We start from the raw sequence: 18,360 nt of genomic DNA, 5'->3' as shown, positions 1-18,360 counted from the left end.
GCTGGCATCCAGAGACCACCACCTTCTTTAGAACTCTAGGGAATAGGAACTCAGACTGGGACAATATACTAGTGCAACACTAAAGGAACTATTTTATTTAAATCTTCTTGTTTTCATTTGTTTATTTTTTAACAACAATGAGCTAATAGGACTCTCATTTTTGTAAAGCTTAATTTTACCCTGCTTCTTATAGGCAAATTCTTTTGCCCTAAAATGGAAAATTCTCTTCCCTCCCTGTCCAGATAACAAGCATCCCAGGGAATTATTATATAGCTCATTGGATTATAAAAGACTGAGGGATTACAAAATAAATGTATATCTAAGTATGTTAGAGTAAGGATAGTGCTAGATTGAAAATATCAATGTGTAGGTGTAATCTTAAAAGAAAAAAAAAAATTGTGGGCCTTGGCTCAGTTGATTGAGCATCATTCAGTGCACCAAAAGGTGCATGATTCCCAGTCAGGGAACATACCCAGGTTGTGGGTTTGATCTGATAGGGGTGTGCAGGGAGGCAACCAATCAATGTTTCTCACATCGATATTTTTCTCTCTCCCTATCTCCATCTCCCTCTCCCTTCCTCTCTCTAAAATTAATTTTAAAATATTTTTTAAGCTTTGGCTGATTTTGCTTAGTGACTAGAGTTTCAGCCTGCAGACTGAAGGGTCCTGGGTTCAATTATGGCCAAGGGCACATGCTTGAGTTGCAGGCTCAATTCCCAGTAGGGGCATGCAGGAGGCAGCCAATCAGTGGTTCTCATCATTGATGTTTCAGTCTCTCTCTCCCGCTCCCTTCCTCTCTGAAATCAATAATAATATATTTTAAAATATATGTTTTTTAAATTACATATGTATGTATAGCTTTCTTAAGTCTTCTTATATATATTTCAGTAAAATTTAATTTTCTTCATATAAATCTCACATCTTTGCCCTAGCCAGTTTTGCTCAGTGGTTTCAGTGTTGGCCGGCGACTGAAGGGTCCCAGGGTCAATTCTGATCAAGGGTACATACCTCGGTTGCAGGTTTGATCCTGGCCCTGGTCAGGGCGCGTGTGGGAGGCAACCAACCCATGTGTCTCTTTCACATCAATTTTTTTGTTCTCTGTCTCTTCCTCTCCCTTCCACTCTCTCTGAAAACCAATGGGGGAAAAATATCCTCGGGTGAGGATTAACAAAAAAAAATCTCACATATTTTATGAGTTTTTTCCTTGAATGTTATATTAATTATCTCTTGCTGTGTAACAAATTGCCCCCCCCCCCAAATTTAATGGCTTAAAGCAACAATCAGCATTTATTATTTCCTATTTCTGTGGGTCAGGAATTTGGGAGGAGCTTAGCTGGATAAATTCTGACTCAGTGACTCACAAGGTTGTGCAGTCCAGTATGTCAGCTGGGGCGGCAGTCATCTAAAGGCTTGACTGTGGTTAGAGGCTCCAATTCCAAAATGGCTCGCTCATGTGGCTGGCAGGTCAGTGCTGGCTGTCGCAGGAGGCCTCAGTTCCTCACAACGTGGATCTCTCCATAAGGCTACCTACCATGTTCCTCTTTACAACACGGTGGCTGAGGTCCCCCAGAACAAGTGACTCAAGAGAACAGGGCAGGAGCCACAGAGTCTTTCATGGCCTAACCCCAGAAGTCACCCTGCACCTGCAACCTCCTAATGGCTATGCCGCTCAGTCCCCTTCAGTGTGGGAGGGGATTGCACAGAGACATGGGTTCCAGGAGGCACGAATCACCACCTTAGAGGTTGGGTACAATAGACGTAAGTTCTTTTTATTTCATTTTCTGGGCATTGTTGTTGAAATCAACTTTTTGTTTCTCTCTGCTGCAATCAGTGTTTGTATCCAGCAACTTCTGCTAACACGTTATTATCCTATTATTTTATTTAAGAATTCCTTTGGAATTTTTAAAATTTTTATTTTTATTGATTTTTAGAGAGAGTAAAAGAAACATTGATTTGTTGTTCCACTTATTGATGAACTTATGGGTTGCCTCTTATAGGTGCCCTGACTGGAGATTGAACCCCAAATCTTGGCGTATCAGGACGATGTTCTAATCAACTGAGCTACCCGGCCATGGTCTAGAATTTTTTAATATAGGTAATCTTTTATAAGTAGCATTTCCTTTCTAATCCTCTATTTCTTTCATTTTTTTTACTTATTGTGCTGGCTAGAACTGACAACATCACACTCATCTGCAAATAATGGCTTTGGTTTTGCTTTTCTTTTTTTATATATATATATTCTTATTTATTTCAGAGAGGAAGGGAGAGGGAGAGAGAGATAGAAACATCAGTGATGTGAGAGAATCATTGATTGGCTGCCTCCTACACACCCTCCACTGGGGATAGAGCCCGGGCATGTGCCCTTGACTGGAATCAAATGTGGGACCCTTCAGTCTGCAGACCGATGCGCTATCCACTGAGCCAAACCAACTAGAGCTAGTTTTGGCTTTTCAATCCTTATTCGTTTTTTTTGTTGTTGTTTGTTTGTTTGTTTTAATATATTTTATTGATTTTTTACAGAGAAGAAGGGAGAGAGAGACAGAGAGCTAGAAATGTCGATGAGAGAGAAACATCGATCAGCTGCCTCCTGCACACCCCCTGCCGGGGATGTGCTTGCAACCAATGTACATGCCCTTGACCAGAATCGAACCCGGGACCTTTCAGTCCGCAGACCGACGCTCTACCACTGAGCCAAACTGGTTTCGGCTCCTTTTATTTTTTTGTCTTACTGTCCAGAACCTTCTGTATAATGTTAGATAAGAGCAGTGATGACAAGTACTCTTGTCTTATTCCTGATTTAAGGTCATATATTTGCTGTAAGTTTTTATAGATACGCTCCGTGAATTTCAATACCTTTCTTAGTTTTCATTTTTAAAAGGTTTTACATCATTTGATGGATGTTGAATTCTAACAGATGCTTTTTCTGCATACATTTCCTCATAGTTATATTACTTTTCTCCTCTAATCTGTTAATGAGATGGGTTCCATTATTTTTTGGCTTTGGGTGTGTTTTAAACATTAAAGCAGCTTTATATTCCTGAGTGCCAATAGCCATTTCCCACAATTCAGGCCCAGGGAAAGCAGCCTGTGAGGGCTCACAGTTCTGGTTTAGGCAGTGATTCTTCTCAGGAGGCCAGGGCCCAGCCAGGTAAGGGAGTTCCTGACAGATTGTACAATCCCCTGCGTCATATGTACCAATATGGCCCCTGTGTCCAAGCTGATGGTGCCATGTGTGGAAACAGTGAAGGATACGGTGTGCAGGTATGACACACATTGTGGCCCACACAACAGTTCCCTACTTCTAAATCAGCTCGTGAATTGTTTGTGAGGGAAAGGAAGGAGGTACACGCAGTCTAGGACACACCGACGTGGGTGGGCCAAACCAAGAAGCCCAGGGGAGCTGGTGAGGAGGTGGCACGCTCACTTCCTTGACTGATCCTCATGAAGACCCCCGTGAGGCTCGGTGTCAGAAGCAGCGGGTTGGCCTGCAATGGCTCGTGTGCCCAGCGGGAGAGTCTGGAGATTCTGCCTCAGATGGCTCATCCAAGTGGGCTTCATACAGGGAGCAGCACACAAGGTTCTGAAACAAAAGCTTTTAATTTCTTGTAAGCAGTGTTACCCAAAGGGCCAGCTCCCTTGAAAGGAGGTAGCCAAGGTGGCTGATAGGTATTCTGGGAGGAGTTTGGTAATTTCACCTTTGCCTTTACCCCATTTGATGATTTCACTGCTAGTGACATTTCTAAAGATGAGATTCACTTTTGTGCCTCAACCTAATCAGAGCCTCAGGTGTAGATTTTCTCCTTGCCAGTAGAGGTGAATGGCGCTCTGGCACATGCAAACTTAAATACCACGTGAAGCCTCACATCTTCGATAGGAATCTGGTACATAGCAAACATTTAATAAATCCTTTTGTCTTCTTCCAAACAGATCTCGAATTAGCAAAGTGGAACTCTTTAGATCATTTCAGGAGCTGCTAAGAAGTATTTCAGAGGACAAGTGGCCCGACTCCCTCAGGTAACACTATGGACCCGTGTTTTTTCATATTTAGGGGAAAGCTTCTGGTTTCATTTAGGCTCATGAGTAGCAGGAAGCTTTAGCAGGAGTGGTGTTTCCATAGCCAGTGGGTGCTTATCATGGACCACATGCTCTTCCATCCCGTACCCATGGCCCTGCTTGTAGACAGGTGTATGATCTGAGGATGGAGGATGGGTGGTTTATGGTACAAACCTTTTCAGTTATCAGACAATAACTACCTAGAATCAGGCAAAACTTCACAGGATAAGGGCACAGTCCTCACAAACTGCCCTCACTTCAGATGCTAGCCACAAGCTCGGGGGGCGCAAGGCACTCATACTTTTGACCAACTGACTGCAAACCCAGGGGTTCCCACTCATGTTCAGTAATTCACCAGCACAAGTGATAGAGTTCAGAAAAGCAAGGTAGTTACTATTAGCTTTTCCCTTTAAAAAATACAAGTTAGGCCCTAGCTGGTTTGGCTCAGTGGATATAGCATTGGCCTGCGGACTGAAGGGTCCCAGATTCCATTCTGGTCAGGGCACATGCCTGGGTTGTAGGCTTGATCCTTCGTGGGTATGTAGATCCCATCCTTTAACCAACAAAAAGCTGTAAGAAATTGATCAAACAACTGAAGTCCATTTTTGCTGCAGTTAGCAACTTGGCCCTGCTGAAGTGAGCTAAGATGCAACTTGGAAACAGGGGAAAATTGGATCAATAAGACATGGGTATCAGTGTCTTCAATTATAAGATGCAAGGACAGAGCTCAAGGTCCAAGTTGAGAAAAGGGCTCAGAAGAGCCTGACTCAGATTTGGTCAAAGGAGAGAAGAGTCTGTCACAAGAAACTCTTTTAACAGGATCTAAGTATTACAGATATTACTCAACACGGCCATTTTTTACAGGCAGAGACGATTGAGGGGTTGGGAGGGGTGTTGGCTGGTATGGGAGAGTATGTGTAGAATGGAAAGTGCTTTGCTTTGTTAGGGAAGATGCAGCCAAGAGGTTTCTAATGGCTCTGTGCTCTGGTGGAAATTACAGACACTTAGGAAACTTTAAACCAAAAATATAATAGTTATTATTGTTTTATCTGATTTCACCAGGACCAGACAAAGCTAGTATTCTGTTTAGTCGTGCCTGTTTTGTGTGCGTTTTTTAAAATTATTTTTTATTGCTTTCAGAGAGGGAAAAGGGGAGAGAGATAGAAACATCAATGATGAAAGAGAATTATTGATCAACTTCCTCCTGCACACCCCATACCAGGGATGATCCAACAATCTACATATATACCTTGACTGGGGATCAAACTGTGATCTCCTGGTTCATAGGTCAATGATCAACCACTGAGCCACACTGGTTGGGGTGTTTTTTCTTGTGGGTTTTTTTTTTTTTTTAATTGATTTTGGAGATAGGAAGGGGAGAGAGAGAGAAACACCGATTAGTTGCCTCTTGCAAATTCCCTGACTAGGGCCAGGGATCGAATTTGCAACCTTGGTTTGTGCCCTCAACACCTTTCAGTATATGGGACTATGCTCCAAGCAGCTGAGCCACACAAGCGAGGGCTCATTCTTGCCTGTTTTAATCCATGTTACTTTGCAGTGAATTTCCTACAAAGGAGCTAGAGTCTCTCTAGGAAAGCATACTAAGATTATCCTGTTCCTAAGTCTCTTGTAGTAAATCTGAACAGTTGATTGTTCAGGTGTCTTTTTAAAAAATATATATTTTATTGATTTTTTTCAGAGAGGAAGGGAAAGGAATAGAGAACTAGAAACGTCAATGAGAGAGAAATATGGACCAGCTGCCTCCTGCACACCCCTCACCGGGGATGTGCCCACAACCAATGTACATGCCCTTGACCGGAATTGAACCTGGGACCCTTCAGTCCGCAGGCTGATGCTCTATCCACTGAGCCAAACTGGTTTTGGCTGTTCAAGTGTCTTGTTGGCCGTGGTGGAGAGAGAGCTGTTCAGTGAGAACCTGTGTGCTTGGTGGGATGTGTGCACTAGGGTGCGGAAGCTGGAAACATACCTGGAGTACAAGGAGGCTGCATCTGCTTACCAGGAAGCCTGGAGCGCACTCCGGAAGCAGGCCTTTGGGTCCTGGATCAGAAACCCCCCGGATTACCACCAGTTTAAATGAGAAGAGAAAGTCTGCAAAGAGCTGACTGACAGCAAGGTATCTTTCAGCCCTTCATGCTGGACCATAGTTTTCCCTTGGTGCTGGATAAGCCCTAGCTTTTCTTGAGGCTGAATGAGAACAAAAAGTCTGCCTTCTACCAGAGCAGCATATCTCTTCTGTGCTGGAGGGATGGAACTGCGGAACATGGAACAATCTATACTTGACTGAGCAGCTGTCTGCGAAAATGGAATCTCACTAACGACCTTGGTATCTATCTATCCTGACTTGTTTTTTATAGCTTCTCTGAAATATGAACTAAGAATTTGAAATACTATGATACTTTAAAAGTGATGCTCTGCTTTGTATTCCTACATTAATTCAGGAAATGTATTGGGCTGAGATGATGTTTTCATCTCTGCAAGTTCTAGAGCTTTGCCTTGTCTAGTGGACGTATATTTCATATACTCAGCCTTTCTTCCTTCAGAGAGCCCCCCTTTCCTGCTCAGTGGGAAACTCTATGCAACCGTGAGACTTGGTTGAAGCCAACCTTATTCCTGGCTCCAAGAATGTGAGCTAGCCCTGGACAGTCCTGGAACTACTGCCAGAGCTATCAGGAAAGATTCTCTCTCGTATCAGGAGCTGTAAGGGCCACAACATAATCTTGGAACTTGCCCTCCACATAAAGACAGCCAGGTTGAGGATTAAGGCAACCAAGAATGAAACAGTCAAGAGAATCAAGGCTCTGGTGACCTTGTTTGGATGCCTGAAGCTAGTGCCCACCATGGACTTGAATTATGTGAGATAAATTCCTATTGTTTTGAGTAGGCCTAGTTGATCCCAGAGAGACTGCTCCTCCCAGGACTAGCCTGTCTCTACAGGTAGGACGACTCATCTGTGAGTCTATCTTTTATATGCAGACCAACCAATCCAGAGCTCCTACTCAAACCAGCTCCTGTGTGGGGCACACTGTGGGCCACCTTCTGCCTGCCCTAATCACCCCAGGGCCAGGTCCCAGAAAGGCAGGGACAGCCTCTGTGCCTCGGTATACACTGAAATCAGCCAAACTGGCCAACCCCAAGCCTGCTTCCCTGTCCTGCTCCTTTTCCCCCATCCCATAATGACTCATGCCCACATTTCCTTCTCACTCCCTCTGCCTCCTGATTGACCTTGGTGCTTCCGCGTGTTGCTCCTTATGCCACAGCATGCTGCCTCCTCCTACATTTTATTTATTTATTTTTAATTTTTTTCTTCGTTGATTAAGGTATTATGTATGTGTCCTTTTCCCCCATTGCCCCCCACCACCACCACCACTCTCCCATCCTACATTTTAAAACTCTCTCAGTGGAGTCACATGCATCCAGCAGTAAATTCTCCCAACAACAAAGTATATTCAAACTGTTGCCAATCAGGAAGCTCACCTGAGCTTTTGGTGTTAATACAAGACATCCAACCCTCCACAACAAAGAGTTATCTGGCCTGAAAGGTCAACAGTGCTGAGGATGAGACAACCTGGCCCAGGGATTATGTTTTAAAGTCACGACATAGTTCCTCTAAGTTATTACTCCAAATCTACACACTATTAATTTTGTCTCATTTTATTTTCAGCTATTGGTGGACATTTCATTCTTTCCTTTGGAAATGCTTTGTGAATAAGCTACATAAAATAATTTGTTTTTTTGCAATGGATTTAGAAGTGGGATTTGCTAAATCAAAGGATAAATGAACATTTAATTCTGCTTTACTTAAATATATCTTCAAAATTTTGATTCTAAATATGAGTGCAAAAAATAAAGCAAAATGCAAGACAGCATAATAACATTTCATTTGTATAAAAAAAAGAACAATGAGCCCTAGCTGGTTGGGCTCAGTAAATAGGATGTCAAGCCTGTGGACTGAAGGGTCCCAGGTTCGATTCCAGTTAAGAGCATATGCCCGGGTTTTGGGCTCCATCTCCAGTGGGGGCCGTTCAGGAGGCAGCCAATCAATGGTTCTCTCTCATCATTGATGTTTCTCTCTCCCTCTCCCTTTCTCTCTAAAATCAATAAAAATATATATTTTTTTAAAAGAACGATGAAAGTTATATATCTGTTTTGTTTGTATATGTTATACTATCTCTGAATAGATAGATACACAAGAAACCACTAACACAGGCTATGGGGAAGGAAAGGGAGGGGCGGGGGCCCAGGAGTGGGAGGGACACTTGTTCCTGAAGACCCTTTATATTCTGTTACTAAAAAATAAAAAATTGAACCATATTAATATAATACCTATTTTAAAAATACACTTTTAGAAATTTTTTTTAAAAAAAAAAAAAAGGAAAAAGTTTTCTTTATTTAAACTGTAGGAACACCAGAAAATATTCAGTGACATTGTATAGGAAAGAGGGATTCACCACATGCTTTCGGCAGCTGTTTATAATTCCACAGAATTATCTCTTTCCTAACAAAATGACTTCTGGAATATGATTCTTTCAGGGGAGTTTACACTTTTGTGTTCTATGTTCACAAGTGGGTTCTAATGTTATGACTATGTGTGCATCATTTTTTTTTTCTTTTTCTTTAGAATATTAAAAAACAAAAAAACAAAACATAGCTTGATTTAATTTTGTGTATCTATTCCATGAAGTCATTTCTGCCTCAAAGCAGGGGTTAAATGCCTTTTTTTCACGGAGTTTGCCAGTGCCAAGCATTAGCTCACTGTCTGGGGAAATGAATCTGCTGTGGAGAAAATGACCCAGCCTGGCCGCCAGCGCTCTGGGAGGAGGAGATCAGGCACCGTCTGCTTTCATCGTGTCTGTGGAAAGCTGCCTCCACCTGGACCTTGGCAACATTCTATGGCTGTAAGACAATGTTCTGAGCAAGACTTACTCCAAGTTTTCCAGTTTCTAAAACCCAGTTTCCAGTTCCTAAGTTCCCTTGCTGGCTATTATACACTGAATGGCCAGATTATTATGATTTTTGAACACATAATCTGGCCACTCAGTATGAATTCCGGTGTATGAATTTGTGCATGTGGTCCAGCCAGCCTGGCCAGGGGGAGGGGATATGAGTGGTTGGCCAACCTGCCTACTGGTCAAACTCCTGGTCGAGAAGACAATTTGCATATTAGCCTTTTCTTATGTAGGATATACACTGAGTGGCCAGATTATTATGCATCCAGAGATCATAATAATATGGCCACTCAGTGTATTTTCAGCTACCACTGTTCTGGGTTGATGTCTGGCAAGTCAGATGAGCTGTTCAGAGGAGTCTCACTGCAGCAGGAAGGTTACTGACACCAGGAAATGGCCTCCTAGTAGAGAGAGAAGGTGCATATGTGCTCACTTTCAAAGGCTCAAGCAATCCTCTCCACAGAAATAAAGGAAGTGGTTGGATATGCACAGGAAGAGGCAAGAAGGCAGATGTTTTGGGGAAAAGTAACTGTATTTTCCAGAAAGATGAGTTATTTTTATACCGAATCATAATTGGCCTTCATAACCTATAAATGTAAATTCCTTTAAATCTAAATGTGTCTGTACTGGGACGAAGACTGACTTCCTGAAAGGTTTTCCAGATGGATCTAAAACAAAGCTTAAGAAGTACTTGCGGTCCAAAAGGGAGAGCACACTTCTGCAAAGAGACACTTCAGGGAAGCAGGCAAAGTTGCGTACATTCAATTTTCACTTCTTAAAAGTGGGGCCTCAAACTAATCAAAGGGGACAGAAATCAGAACAGTGGTTGTTGCCTGGTGGGGGAAGATGGAAGATTGGGGTTGAGTGAAAAAGGCCCAAGGGAACTTTCTAGGATGATGGAAACATTTGTTTTGATAAGAGTACTGACTATCTTGAGTGTAAAAAAATTCAAACTTTAGTTAGCTCTACACTTGTAAAATCCCTCCTTATAGGACTGGATATTCAAGTAATTATGTCCTTATACCAACTCTGCTGCTACCTGTGTAGATGTAGGGAAAGTATTTAATCTCTGATTTCTAACCAGTGACCTGTTCTACAAAATAAGGTCCCAGCTAGTAGGATGCTCAGTTTTGTTCAGCAGTAAGGTAGGATTTCTCATAAAAATTCTTAATGGGGTAAATAATACAAGAGACATTTTCTTCAGGAAACTGAGCCCATTGATGCTTTGAGAGAAGCACATGGCCTCAGTAATTAATGTCTGTAACAAGGAAGGGATGGAAATAATTCTCATCTGTATTTGGTGTGGACTTTTTGTGTCTCACCCCAATGAGCGAGCATGATGAGGAACCAAGCTTTTAGAAACTAAGCGTGTTCAGCATTGCTTTTCAACCTCCAAGTGCAGGAAAGTGCCTTGATGGGGGGAAAGGCGAAGGCAGAAAGTCACTGCAAGCGGGGAGCTAGGCTGCCAAATGTGTCTTGAGCACATGTTCCCTGAACTTGGGCTTGGCTCCAGAGGAGAAGAGCTCACAGTGGAAACAGTGATGGCTGTACGCTCAGGCAGCCAAGAGAAAGAAAAGCGCATTGAAACCCCCACTGTCTCCGCGGGGAGAGGCCCGGTGGGCCCCTGGGTGGTGAAACCAACCTGACAACAGCCCTTTCCCGGCATCTTTCTTCAGTTCAACAACGGGACCTTGCTGTGCAATCTCTCAGGAAATCTTTGAGAAATTATCCCATGGGCAACCCAAGCTCTGCCCAACAATAGATGCACATAATCTAGTGTGCCCATTTTTGTTGAATTAGGTTCTGATACTTGAGAGAAGAGCTCTTCTTGATGTGTACTCCACCAGCCACTCCAAGATCTCATCAACTTCCTTTTTTATTCCTGCCACTTGTGGACTGTCCTGACCTCCAGAGAGTTCCTTTTCAGCTGGTATTTTTATTGTACTTTTGTTCCTCACTCACCCAGTGCCATTGTGAATGCCCTTCATCCAGCAGGACCCGCGGGGCTGAGAAACCAGCAGGCAGCTGGAGAGACAAGGACGCAGGGGCTTTTGGCGGTAGCCCTGAGATTGAATTGTACTCCAGGGTGTAAATTGGCTGTGTGATCTTAGGGAGGTAAATACATTATCAGAGTGTCTGTGTGCTCACCTTTGAGATGAGAGCAGCACTACCCCCTGGCAGTTGGGCTATGGGAATGAGATGAATGAGATCATGTGCAATGTAGGTATGAGAAGGGCTGCCCACCACGTGTACAATGCCTGACACATAGCACACACCAACCTTGGTCCGTCATTCAGCTCATAAGTGACTCTCTTCAACTTGATAGTCCCAATTTCCAGAGCTTATGCCAATAAACATGAGATTGTCTTCAGGAGAAGCATATTGGGCACATGTTTGTGAAGCCTCTTGCTGCACACCAGGCATGTGTAAGTTTGCCTGCATGCACCTTCTCCATCCCACATCTGGAAGCAACAGCCTGTCTCCAGTTGCTAAGGAGGCAAGGAAGCAAAGCTGTTGATCACAGAGCTATATATAGATCCTCCTATGGAACTCATGGCTTTGCTTCCCACATGGCAACCACCAGGATCTCTTTTTCTCCCTAAGGAAATAAAAGATGAAAAGGGCAATCAATTGTGCTTTTTAAAGTGTTCTAACATTCAGTCTAATAAAGAGTCTTTTAAGAATAAGAACATAGCCAAAGCCGGTTTGGCTCAGTGGATAGAGCGTCGGTCTGCGGACTGAAAGGTCCCAGGTTCGATTCCGGTCAAGGGCATGTACATTGGCTGCGGGCACATCCCCGGTGGGGGGTGTGCAGGAGGCAGCTGGTCGATGTTTCTCTCTCATCGACATTTCTGGCTCTCTATCTCTCTCCCTTCCTCTCTGTAAAAAATCAATAAAATATATTAAAAAAAAAAAAAAAGAATAAGAACATAGCCAAAACCAGTTTGGCTCAGTGGATAGAGCGTCGGCCTGCGGACTGAAAGGTCCCGGGTTCGATTCCCGTCAAGGGCATGTACCGTGGTTGCAGGTACATCCCCAGTAGGGGGTGTGCAAGAAGCAGCTGATCGATGAATCTCTCTCATCGATGTTTCTAACTCTCTATCCCTCTCTCTTCCTCTCTGTAAAAAATTAATAAAGTATATTTTAAAAAAGAATAAGAACATAGATATATTACCTTCTTCCATATTCTCCTTGAAGGAGATCCTTGGACCACCTTTGGGATTGGTGCCCTGGTGCACAAACCTGCCTCATGCCCTCCATGTGGCGCTGCTTGCAGGATTAAGATTGCATTAGCACTTGTTAAGTAAGCTCTCAGCTCCAGGCAATGCGTTAAGCACCTGAGGTACAAGGATAGGGGATAGCTCTTGTTGTTCATTGACCAATAGGAAAGACAGATCACAGCCTCTGCAGTGGGATGGTACAATGTCCTCTGAGGTCAAATACCCAACCTGGGAGAGGAAGGGGCCCAGATATACTTGAGCACAGAGGTGAAGGGGAAGGATTAGGCAAGTAAAGGGAAATGGTGGTACAGATGGAGACAGTGTTGAGGATAATGGAGGTAGAGAATCACCATATGCAAAGGTCAGAGGTGACATCACACCATGGCTGGGCTGGCAAGAATGGAAGGGGCTGGAGAGAAACTTGATGCATGTTGAGGAGGACTTTATATGCCCTGTGAAGGGGAAATGTTCTAGTCCTGACTCAGCATTTCAGGGATTTATTTATTTATTTTTTTGAGATAAGGGTGTTGGAATGGAAGTTGCATTTTAGAAAGATAGCTCCCACATTTACCCCTCCCTGCTACTATTCCTTTCCCTCCATTAGGTAACCTTCATCCTGAATTCCATGGTTTATACTTTTGTTACATAAATTTGCAATACATATAATTGTTTTGGATAGTGTTAAACTTTATAGGAATGAAATGCTGAATATATTTCTGCATCTTGCTTTTTTCATTTACATTGACATATGTAGCACAAGGGCATTCATCTTAACTGCTGTATAGTATTCCTTTGTGTGACTGTGCTGCATATGAAGTCTCCATTCTCCTGTTAATGGACACACTCCTATGAATGGACAGTTGATTTCCAATTTTTTGCTCATTCGAACAAGGCTGCAGTGATCACTCTTATACATGACTCATACATGGGTAGGGATATTTCTAAGATATATACTTAGGACATGGGCTATCTGGATCTCAACTTTCCTGGATATTGACAAACTGCTCTCCAGAGTGATGGTACTAGTTGACACTCACAGCAGCAGTTGATGAGAAATCCAGCTGCTTCACATACTCCTTGTCATTTTCTATGTCAAAACTGTTAATTTGGCCAATTTGATGAGTGTGAATTGATATCCCGTAGTTTACTTTCCTTTGCAATTCACAGGGCCACCAACTGGGTAGTGTAAGTTGTAGCTTTTAGTGTAGAGTTCGGTAACTGCACAACTCTGTGGGCACTGTTCATGTAGTGTTTGTGAAAGGCACACCATGGGGTTGGTGCAATGTGCAGCACATACAGTGGCCTTGAGTGAAGTTAAAGATTTTGTGTTATCTTTTGCCCATTGTTCTCTTGGGTTGTCTTATTAATTGGAAGAGTTCTTTATTTATTCTGGATATTAATTCTTTTATGGTTGATATCTGTTACATTTTCTGTGGTTTCCATTAATTTTGTTTATAGTACCTTTTTTTTTTTTTCTTGTTTGAAGCATTACAAATAGTAGTTCATATGTCTCCTTCTTTCTCCCCTTGACCTCCCCCCAGCCTCCCCTACCCCGATAGTATCTTTTTTATGTTCAAAATTTTAAGATTTTGCCGAAGCCGGTTTGGCTCAGTGGTAGAGCATTGGTCTGCGGACTAAAAGGTCCCAGGTTCGATTCTGGTCAGGGGCATGTACATTGGTTGCGGGCACATCCCCGGTAGGGGGTGTACAAGAGGCAGCTGATCGATGATTCTCTCTCATTGATGTTTCTAACTCTCTATCCCTCTCTCTTCCTTTCTGTAAAAAATCAATAAAAAAAATTTAAAAAATTAAAAAATAAAAAATTTTAAGATTTTTAATGTACTTAAGTATATCAATCTTTTCATTGATCTTATGTATTTTTGTATCTTGTCTAAGAAATCCCTCCTACTCCAAGTCACAGATATTCTAACTTTTTAAAATATAATTTTGAACCGAAGCCGATTTGGCTCAGTGGTAGAGCGTCGGTCTGCGGACTGAAAGGTCCCAGGTTCGATTCCGGTCAAGGGCATGTACATTGGTTGCGGGCACATCCCCGGTAGGGGGTGTGCAAGAGGCAGCTGTTCGATGTTTCTCTCTCATCGACGTTTCTAGCTCTCTATCTCTCTCCCTTCCTCTCTGTAAAAAATCAATAAAATATATTTTTAAAAAATAAATAAATAAAAAATAAAATAAAATAAAATATAATTTTGAGAGTAGGTTTATTAAAGCTGGGGACAGTGAAACAAGGAAGAGCATAGGATAAAAGCAACAGGAGAGAGCCAAGGCGGGCTCTCTAGAAACATTATGGGAAATGAGCCAAGGCAGGGCTGTCAGTTCACTAGAAGCAGAGTAAAGGGAGCCATGGAGACAAGTTCACCGGGTTAGCCCCAGGCCAGCTGCCACTGCCATTGCTCCCTGGTTGCAAGTCTCATGAGAGCCTTAGAGTTTAGGAGAAAGAAAAGGAGATTTGAATAGGCTTGCCCCAGGAGGGCATGCCTTTCTAGATATTTTAAGTTTTGCTTTCCTACATTTACATCTTTAATTCAACTTGAATTTATTTTAGGCATATATGTTTTTTTCATACATATAACTGAATATAGAATCAAATCATGGATTAACTAGTTCATCATTTCCCTTTAATTTTCACGCCACCAGTATTATATTTTAAACATGTGTCTGTTTCTGTCTTGTTCCCTGGTTTATTTATCTCTTATGCCATATGGCACAGTCTTAATTACTGCAAATACACGTCTCCCCTGCTCATCTTAACACATTTTGGTTATGGATTTTAGCATCAATTGTCAGATTATTGCATTAAACTCAGATTAATCTGGGGGCAATATGGATCTTTATAATACCGATTATTCTCATCCTTCAATATAGTATATTAGTATCTCTCTCCTTTCATTTAGGTCTTTTTATGCCCAACAATGTTTTATTTTCTCCATGAAGGTCTTGCATATCTTATATTAAATATATTCCTACATTCTTATAGATTTTTCTATTAAGAATGAGATCTATGGCCCTGGACTGGTAGCACAGTTGGTTGGAGCATCATCCTGATATACCAGAGCTTCAGGTTCGATGCTGTCAGGGCACATTCAGGAATTAACCAATGAATGTGTAAGTGGAACAACAAATTGATGTTTCTCTCTCTCTAAAATCCATTTAAAAAACAAAATAATGAGATCTTTATTGTTTTTCCCAATTGGTTACATCTGGTAGGTAGAAACATCATCGGTGTTTAACTGGTCTCGTATCCAGCAACCATGCTGAATTCTGTCCTATTTTTTTTATAGATTCTCTTGGATTTTTCTATGTAGACTATCACTGTCTGCATATAAGTAATTTAATCTCCCTTTCTGATTTTTATGCTTTTATTATATTGATTTTATGTTAGAATTGTGTTCAGTAAAAGCAATGATTAACTTTTAACAGGTTTATGAGATATAATTCACATACCATAAACTTCACCCTTCAGAGACTTGCTTCTTTAGTTTGTTAGCTTTGTTTTTCAACATCTTTATTATTTTTTTAATGTTTTTATTCATTTTTAGAGAAAGAGAGGAAGTGAGAGGGAGAGCTAGAAACCAATGAGAGAAATATCAATTGGCCACATCCTGTACACCTCTCACTGGGGATAAAGCCCAAAACCTGGGCATGTGCTCCAACCAAGAATCCAACCAGTAACCTTTTGGTTCCTGGATTGATGCTCAACCACTGAGCAAACAGGCTGGGCTTTAGTTCCTGTTTTTAATGGGGGAATGCCTTTAAAGTTCTATAAATAACCAATTGTAACAGTACCATTTGTATTTGTTGACTGGTTCATCATTTCCCTAATTTGTTATGCCACCTCAGACATGTGTTGTTTTTTTAAGTGGGTGTTTTTTGTTTTGTGTTTTTGTGTGTTTGTGTATCATTTAGAGAGAAAAGGAGAAAAAGAGGGAGAGGAGGGAGAGTTGATTGTTCAATAAATGCTAACTATAAATCACTTTTGAAAGAAAAAACACAGTAAGCTTCAGTAATATTTGCATCTTGATTTTCTTTCCTCTGTTTCTTCTCAGTTGAATTTGTGGGTTTGTGGTTGTGAAACAGAAACAGATCAAAAGGCCTTTGGAAAGCTCTCTCCTCCCCCATGTCTGTTTAATCCTATTCTGTTCACATGTTTAAGAGGGCACCATTCCTGCCCACTAGTGCCTCCTTTAAAGCAGGGGACTGTTTAGTTATTCAAGCAAGGCCAGGATCCTCCCAGAGACCTTTGACGTTGTTCTCAGAAGAAATGCTCTTCCTTCAACTGGAGTTGCCAAGCCTATGGCGCCATCTTGCCATAACATGGAAGGAACCTGCTGGGAATGAAGTCAATGCGGAGGGAAACAAAACCGAGATGGAAAGAGTTTTGATGTCATCATTTGATCTCTGGTTCACGCTATGTCTAAAGCCAGTGAACATTCCTTGACAATTAAAATGATAAATTGCCTTTTTAGAGCTTAAGCCAGTTTGTTGGGCATTATGTCACTGCCAACAAGATTCCTTGTAACAGAATTTGTTCCTTCCCCTTTACCTGGCTTACTCATAGGTCAGTTTTTGGTTTTTGTTTCAGAGGTGGGTCTGTTTCTAATTTGAAACTACCAGCGAAGAGGACCACATATTTTATTGAATCAGGTGTGGGAAAAACCAACAAGGTACTTATGACAAGAATGTTTCTTCTAAACAAAATAAAGCTCCATCAAGTTTTAAAAAAATAATAAACATGTTTCTTCTGATCCCAAGTAGGAAGCTGACATCAGTAGAGAGCTTTGATGGGTTGCTTATATAATCTGGTAAAGAAGCTAAAGATCTTTGTTTCTTCCCTAGTATAAATATGAGAACCATTTTTTTTAAATATATATTTTTAATTGATTTTTTACAGAGAGGAAGGGAGAGAGAGAGTTAGAAACATCAATAAGAAAGAAACATCGACCAGCTGCCTCCTGCACACCCCCTACTGGGGATGAGCCTGCAACCAAGGTACATGCCCTTGACCGGAATCGAACCTGGGACCTTTCAGTCCACTGGCTGATGCTCTATCCACTGAGCCAAACCGGTTTCGGCCTGACAACCATTTTAACTACATGTTCTTAGATCGCTGGGTGATATCTGTTTTCTCTAATGCTCTATGTAGAACTCTAGCCTCCAGCACAATCTGTCTGGGGAAGATTTAGGAAGCAAGCAAGCATTTCCTATTAATAAATCATGAAATTCATGTACCATGAAAAATCGAAATCTTCATTTTTTAGAAAGAAGGGATTAAGGAGCAGCACCTTAATAAGTGCAGGTACATATAAAGGCTATATGAATATAGTTAGCATTCCAAAACTGTATGTAACAGTAAAAGATTGCAAATAACCCAAATACCATTCATAGAGAACTGCTTAAGTAATGATCATATACCCATATATTGCAATACTATTTGCTGTAAAAATGAATGAAAGGCTATGGATTGATATGGAAAGATCACCAGGATATTTTGTTAAATGAAAAAAAGCAATATACGTAGGTATATAATGTTTTCTATAAGAAAAAGAAAATAAGGTTATATATTCATATTTAATTGTACTTCCAAAAATAAATACTAAAAAGAAACAGGAAGCCAGTAAAAGTAGTTTCCTATAGGCAGTAGACAGTGGTGGGAACTCTCAATGTATACCTTTTATAGAGGCTTGATATCTGAACCACCTGAACACATTAACCACTTAAAAGAGTCCTGCCCTAGCTGGCTGGCTCAGTGGATAGAGCGTTGAACTGCAGACTGGAATCATGGGTTCTATTCCGGTCAAGGGCACATGCTTGGGTTGTAGGCTCGACCCACAGGAGGGGGCATACAAGAGGCAACTGATCAACGATCTCTCTCTCATTGATGTTTCTGTTCCTCTCTCCCTCTCCTTCCTCTCGAAATCAGTAAAAAATATATAATATATATATATATTTTTTAAAAGTCCGTTCTTATGACACAGGCCACTGCTTCCTGTTCCAAGCTGTGCTGCCATGGCCCCACAAACCCTCCTCCTGGCCTGGCAGACATAAGAGCTACTTGCCTGACTCATCTAAAAGATGGTGAATAAAGACATGGTCACACTGCAA

General features: G+C 41.7%; 1 protein-coding gene across 8 annotated transcripts in view; it reads left to right on the top strand.

Moving 5' to 3' along the window:
• Positions 1–14,151, top strand: part of ADAT1 (adenosine deaminase tRNA specific 1) — a 29,094-nt gene extending 14,943 nt beyond the window's left edge. For 6 of the 8 annotated variants that reach the window (XM_084906732.1, XM_084906733.1, XM_084906731.1 and 3 more), the window contains 2 exons: positions 3,927–4,013; positions 6,018–8,424. In XM_084906732.1, coding sequence (XP_084762858.1) covers positions 3,927–4,013; positions 6,018–6,150 — 220 coding nt within the window. In that variant the 3' untranslated portion in view covers positions 6,151–8,424. Of the gene's footprint in view, positions 1–3,926; positions 4,014–6,017; positions 8,425–8,800 lie in introns of those variants that run through there. The other 2 variants (XM_084906729.1, XM_084906730.1) reach the window with 2 other exon arrangements.
• Positions 14,152–18,360: the final 4,209 nt, after the last annotated feature.

The sequence above is a fragment of the Pipistrellus hanaki genome (genome assembly GCF_964339955.1).
Source record: "Pipistrellus hanaki genome assembly, chromosome: 15".
In the NCBI taxonomy this organism is placed as follows: Eukaryota; Metazoa; Chordata; class Mammalia; order Chiroptera; family Vespertilionidae; genus Pipistrellus; species Pipistrellus hanaki.
Note: the sequence above shows the minus strand (reverse complement) of the source record. Positions and strands in the feature narration are given on the sequence as shown.